At 46.8% G+C, this 6,902-nt stretch overlaps 1 protein-coding gene across 1 annotated transcript; it reads left to right on the top strand.

Moving 5' to 3' along the window:
* Positions 1 to 575: 575 nt before the first annotated feature.
* On the top strand, positions 576 to 4,958 carry mex3b (mex-3 RNA binding family member B). Its single transcript, XM_048562826.2, has 2 exons — positions 576 to 1,561; positions 2,298 to 4,958. The coding sequence occupies exons 1-2, from the start codon at positions 1,309 to 1,311 to the stop codon at positions 3,695 to 3,697; spliced, it is 1,653 nt and encodes a 550-aa protein (XP_048418783.2). The 5' UTR covers positions 576 to 1,308; the 3' UTR covers positions 3,698 to 4,958.
* Positions 4,959 to 6,902: the final 1,944 nt, after the last annotated feature.

The raw sequence follows: 6,902 nt of genomic DNA, 5'->3' as shown, positions 1-6,902 counted from the left end.
TCCTCGATGTTTCGGCTGCACCGATGGGTTTTGTCAGAAAGCTAGAGGCAGTGAATCCATCAATGTACAAAAAAAATCTCCAATAAGAACGCCCATTTCTGCTAACCGGTTGCAAATATCGTCCCGATTTATAATCTGCAAATGGGTCATTATGTAAGGAGCAATAGCGATATGATGCAGGGTTAGTTTTTGTGCACTCTACTGGTGATCCCACTGGGACTTAAAACAATCCTGAGTACAAATTGTATCTTAACTGCATCGTGCATTATTGTCGAATTGACAAGAAAATATTCCTTTATCTGAATAATTGCTTTGAGCAGATCTAACACTAGTGTTTCATTAACACTGCACCCTGAGTACAGAATTCATATCAGAAGAACAGTCAACATTTGCAATCTAGATTGCGGGGAAAGGTTTTCTTTGATACATTTCAACTACCTGTTCTTTCGTGGAAAGAAAGAAAACAGCGTGTCTGCACGCTGCAGCTCGCATTGTTTCATTGTTGGGAGAGTTGCAGGACGGAGGGAGGGAGGGAGGAGAGGAGACGGTCCCATCCACTTGCAGTCGGAGCTCCCTCGTCCCTCCCCGGGTAGGAGCGGCCAATGAGGCGGCTCGCCACTTCACCTCTGCCCGCCGACCCCGCCATGTGTGGCTGATGTCATGGGGCCGCACTGCTCGGCAGCGCTGCCGAGGCTGAAGCAGGACGCGGCGAGACGGTGCTGAAAGCGGGCAAGAGAGAGAGAGAGAGAGACAGAAAGGAGAGAGACAGCCAACCACGCCAGCTCCCTCCCAAACACACACACACACAAAGAGAGAGAGAGTCAGTCAGGCGGAGCTAGATTCTGCTACCGCCCGGGGAAGGGAGGGGAAGCTCAGGATATATAACCTATACATTATACAGAGAGCCCCCTCCTCAGCCAGCTCGGCAAACCGGCTCTGGGTGCCCACTCCACACACAGACTTTCGCTGTACTCACTGCCACCCCCTCCCACTGGGACCACAGGACAAAGGCAGTGGGAGGGGACCCGCGGCCCCAGGAGCCGGCCACTGCCCCGGGTTCGGGCTCCCTCCCAGCCGGGGAATCTGCTGAGAGCTGCTTCAATCCTATCCCAGCTTTTCCCTCTCTTGTCTCTTTCCCTTCCCCCCTTCTCCTCCTCCTCCTCCCCTACCCCCCCCCCCCCCCACTCCCCTCCCTCCCTATACCCTCCCCTCCCGTTTGCTTTTGTCTGATTCCTTCCTGCTTCTCTCGGGCTCAGCCTCTCTTCTCTCTCTCTCTTTCCCTCTCTCTCTCTCCCCTTTCATAAAAAGATGCCGAGCTCGCTCTTTACCGACATGGAGCGGAACTCCGGCGGCAGCAGCAACAATAACAACGGAGGAGGAGGGGAGACGCTGGACGACCAGCGAGCGCTGCAGATCGCTCTGGATCAGCTCTCGCTGCTCGGTTTGGACAACGACGAGAACTCCATTTACGATAACGAGCCGAGGAAGAAGAGCGTCAACATGACCGAGTGCGTGCCTGTGCCGAGCTCGGAGCATGTAGCAGAGATCGTGGGCAGACAAGGTAAAGAACAGTAACAGGCATGTGTTGGCCCTGCAAACCCTTCCCTGGGTTTAAAATATTGCAATTTGACGGTGACGTGAGCTGAAGGAATACAGTGTATCTTTATGCTGTGTCTGTAACTATCTCTGGAGGCTTCTGATACAGTGTATCTGTATCTATCTTTATTCTGCAACAATGTATCTCTTCATGTGTTGTATCTTCACTGCATCCTGTGCTACATGTCCTGAAACTGTGCATCATTTCCCATTGCCTTCTCTCTGTCTATGTCAATACTCTGCCCAGTATCTTTTACACCGTGCATCCTTACAGCACAAAGTACATGTGCCTTTTTTATTTGTGAGCTGCTCTGCGCTGGCTGGTTATTCATGAATCATTTTTAGTCAGCAATCGCAAAAATTCAGAACGTTAAACAAGAGACAGATTGCAGAGAGAAATGCTGCTGGTGGAAATCTTCCACGCTGGGTGTTTTCACTGTTGCTTTGTTCTCTCTCTCTCCTTGAGTAATGGTGCTGTAAGTGATGACAAAGGAAAGTGCAGACATGCGAGAGGGGCGCATTGTGCAAGGCGGAGAAATGCGTCAGGTCGCCTTGTTTGGGGGGGGGGCGAATGGGGATAGGTCTGATTTTCATGCTGTTTGTAACTCGGCGAGACTTTTTTTGATATTCGTGACTAAACGATGGGGTTTGTTTTTTTTTCCCTCCCCGTGTGTGTGTGTCTCTCTCTCTCGCTGTAAAAGGTTGCAAAATCAAAGCTTTGCGGGCAAAGACCAACACCTACATCAAAACCCCGGTGCGTGGGGAGGAGCCTGTCTTCGTTGTGACCGGTCGCAAGGAGGATGTGGCCATGGCCAGGCGGGAGATCATCTCGGCAGCCGAGCATTTCTCCATGATCCGAGCTTCCCGCAACAAGAACACGGCGCTGAACGGGGCGGCGCCGGGCCCCCCGAATCTGCCCGGTCAGACCACCATCCAGGTACGGGTCCCTTACCGGGTGGTGGGCCTGGTGGTGGGGCCTAAAGGAGCGACCATCAAACGCATCCAGCAACAGACCCACACTTACATCGTCACCCCGAGCCGGGACAAGGAGCCGGTCTTCGAGGTGACGGGGATGCCCGAGAACGTGGACCGGGCGCGGGAGGAGATCGAGGCTCACATCGCCATGAGAACCGGCGGCCTGATCGAACTCACCGACGACAACGATTTCCACGCGAACGGTACCGACGTAGGTTTCGAGCTGGGCGGCCCGGGCAGCCTGTGGAACAAGCCGACCCCCGGCCGTAAACCGTTCTCCACTTACCGGAACGACAGCTCGAGTTCGCTAGGCAGCGCGTCCACCGACTCTTACTTCAGCCCGGCCGGCCGCTTGGCCGACTACAGCCCGCCCGCTCACTTCCCCGCCAACGGAGGCGGCGGCAGCAGCTTCGTGTATGGCGGGGAATCTCTCCCCGCCTCCCTGACCGGAGAAACCGAGCGGGACTTGGGTTTCGAGTCTCCCGGTTTCGACCCGGCCCCTGCCCCCCCGGCCATCATCTGGTCACAGTTCGAGCGCTCCAACCCGCCCGGCGCTTCCACTAACGGCGTACCTTCGGCGCAACAGCAGCAGCAGCAGCAACGGCGGGCCAGCAGCGTCGGTTCGGCGGGAGCTCCGCCGCCCCGGCTCTCACCACCTCCTCCCCCACCCCCGCCGCCTCCTCCTCCCCCACCTCCGCCGCTGGGCCTGAACGGAGCCGCCGCTGGGGGTGAGCACCATCCGCTGGCCCGGCGGGTACGCAGTGACCCCCTGAGCGGGGTGCCCTCAACTATCGGCCTGGTCCCTTTCGCCAACGGCGGACCCGCTGCTGCTCTGCTGCCCGGGGGCAGTCACCTGGCCGGCGGCATCCCAGCCGAGCCCAGCGGCTCCTGCTCTTCGTCTTCTTCCTCCTCTTCCTCGTCCTCCTCATCGTCCTCCTCTAGTATGAGGCGGAAAGGCAGCCGGGACTGTCTGATGTGTCTGGAGAGCGAGGTGATCGCTGCCCTGGTCCCCTGTGGCCACAACCTTTTCTGTATGGAGTGTGCGAACAGAATCTGCGAGAAGACTGAGCCTGAGTGTCCAGTCTGCCGCAAAGCTGTAACTCAGGCGATTCGTATATTTTCTTAAAAAAAACACCAGGCAGGAGCAAAATCCTTTGTAATACTGCATCACTGAGATCCAGAAAAGAGTTAGCAAAAAATAACTACATATCGCGTATATTATGTGAAAATCCGCAGGTTTTAACAAAAAAAGAGAATTCTAAAAAAAAGAGAATTGCATTACAGATTGAAGTATTTTATTCTTTTTTGACTTGAAAAATTATATTTCGTATGGCAGATGTTTACAAGTATTTTAATTTAATTTCAGTGAGACTTTTTTGTAGCTGGGTTAAATCTTTTTATTTTCGAATAGCCTTAAACCAGGGCACCACGAACACTGTATGGTTTTGTTAGTATCTCTCACAATACTGTTGCCTGGTTCTTGAGACGCCACACCAATGTGTAGACACGAGCAGTATTTCAGGAGGGAAGGCGGTTTCAGCAGAAACAGAAGTGGACAAAACAAAGACTTCTTTAAAACAAAACCCGCTTCACCCAACATATTTTCTAGTCAATGATATAAAGCATATTTTATTCTATATTATTACGAAAATGAAATTATAAAAGTAGCAAAAATCAATGAAAGGAAACAGTTAAGCTTTCTAACATTTGTACAAGTAGAAACCAGTGAAAAATTACAAATTCTGTTGCACCACTATAGTTTTTAGTATTTCTATTTTAATACATTTGTTTACCACTTGTTTATGTATATGTAGGTGAAGTTACTTGATCGTAAATGTACTTTATTGAGCAAAGTTTAAAGACGAAATATATTTTATTTTATGATAAAGGGCCTTTAACCTCATGGTCAAATACTAATATTATATTTGCTGAGACGAGAATTGAAATTGTATCAAGAGTTTTATTTTTCTGACATTTAAAGTTCTACATAATAAAGGTAAAACTTAAGTAATGGTGCTACTTCATGTTTTTTTTAAGTATTTCTATATAAATAAAATTGGTACATGGAATCAACAATTCTTGAAGCATCTGTTGGTCTTAATATACTACACACACTTAGACACACTGCAGGCTGCTAAAATGGTATTGAAAACCTGTGAGGAAAGCTCTAAACTTCTTAACTGAAAAATATGTGAATGGGTTAATGAGATCACTGGCAGCAGCCAGTATTTACATCAGAACAGAGTACCTGGTTCAACTATGCATGCACACTACGGATGCTTAGATCTGCTTAGAATCTGTATTAATAGTCATGCTTAGATACTGTGAATAAAACTCTGTACTCCAGCTGCATTAATAGTTGCTGCACGTGCTGTTTGGCTTGTAGTTCAGACTGTTGTTAATTTACAATAAATACAAACTATTTTTAAAGTATTGTGGCTTTTTCAGAAATTTGGGTAGGAGAACTGCTATTAACTGTTTAATGTCTATTGCCAACTTCTTCTAGCTAATTCTGGTACTGGGTGCAGTTTTGAAATGGCTTTTCGTCTCTGGGTGCTCTGGTCTCACACAGACGTACACTCCAGCTGTCGTGACAATAATGAACCAGAGCAGACTTGGCCTTATGTGGCTCATGATTTAATGAATTGGAAACGTTTCCTTTTCACTAGCCTTGCATGACCCGTCTTCTGTTACAGTGAATTTGCTGCTTGGACCCTATCCAGGGGATATGAGGCCGCAGCTGCTTTCAAAAAGTTAACTGTTATTAGGTGTGGTCTAAGCTTCCATTCAGAGGGGAAAAAGGCCCTAAAACAGTAAAGCAGATGTTCTGTGGGGAGATCTTTTCCTTAAAATAAAACTTTTCTTCCCAGTTAATTAGACTGGCTGGGACAGGATTCAGTCACAATATATCTGGTATTCAAAATGCTCACTGCAAGTATAAGTGAGCTCTGGAAAAATGGCAATACTCAATTAGCTTTCAAGTTGAGAGGCTACTCTGGTGAAGCTTGTGAAATTGATAACCTGGTGGCATTAAGCCATATTGAGTGTTGTCATGCAATCAAAAGTTTGCTGTTTTCAATGGAGCAATCCATGGTCTGCTGAAAACAATACAATAATATTTGTATGAATTAACATCCAACTAAATGTAATTGCCTCGTAAACCTTGAAACCACAACAGGAGACTCTTGCATTCACCTTCCTCCCTGGTTGGTTTTGTTGTGGTTTTCAGTGTAGGTTTCTGTCTTTGGTGCACTGCACTCAAATGGTTTAGATCAGTAGTTCTCAAACATAATGGGTGAAGTACCACATTTTCAAAACAGATTTTTAATTCCAAAGCTACCATCTAAAATAAAATGCAATCTAATAACTGGGGCTTGGTTAACTCAGTTGCCTTGTTCGGTATACAGTGTGATGCCAACAGTGTGGATTCAATTCCACGCTGGCTGAGATTACCACAAAGACGGTCCTTCTCAACCTCCCCTCGCCTAGCTATGGTGACCCTCCAGTTAAACTATCACTAGTCATCTCTCTAATGAGAGAGCAGCCCTTAATTCTGGTAGGAATATGATGATTTTACCTCTACCTTGCATAATAGCCTATACAAACAGTGTTTTAGCTTTTAAAACAATTAGGTATTTTGTCACCCATATCAGTGAGATAGGTGCACCTGTTCCTCAAAGACTAACTTCGTGGAGAAAACATGGGTAGAACTGTATACAGGAAGTAAACACCAGGAGACCTTGGAGCAAGAGCACAATAGTGAATACCTCCAGTCTCAGGTCATCACTCACTCATAAGGCTGTCCCTGAGCTTGTAAAGAAGACTTCCATTTATCTGTGATCTCAAGGTTGAGATCTGATGCAAATGTTTAATCAGCAGATTTGTTCACATCTTTCCCTGTCTTGTTACTTTGGTAATAAATAATTGTTCCACGTTAAAGAAAATCCCCCTTTACTTTCTAATACACAGTTTTAGAAAAAGGGCCAAGACTGAATTTAATACCTAACTGTTATTAAGGACTTGATTATAGTCTTTATGGAGCTGTTTGCTTTCAAACTGGTTTTATTCTTGAAAACATGGCACTTATTTAATTAGGACATTTATTTCTTCTCATCTGTTGTGAGGCCAAAGCTACCCATTCCCATTAAAAGTTTTTTTTTAATTTAAAAGCAATAAGCCATGCAACAGTTATGTTCAAGAAAAGATAGGATTTTATGTTCAGAAACTTTCAATCATAGCCAAGGCTATCAAATACACCAGTGGTTTAATTTCTTGTACATATATATATAGGTGTTATTAGCAAAGGTCAAGATGTATGGACCTTTAAGATT

This window comes from Stegostoma tigrinum, chromosome 33 (genome assembly GCF_030684315.1).
Source record: "Stegostoma tigrinum isolate sSteTig4 chromosome 33, sSteTig4.hap1, whole genome shotgun sequence".
Taxonomy (NCBI): domain Eukaryota; kingdom Metazoa; phylum Chordata; class Chondrichthyes; order Orectolobiformes; family Stegostomatidae; genus Stegostoma; species Stegostoma tigrinum.
Note: the sequence above shows the minus strand (reverse complement) of the source record. Positions and strands in the feature narration are given on the sequence as shown.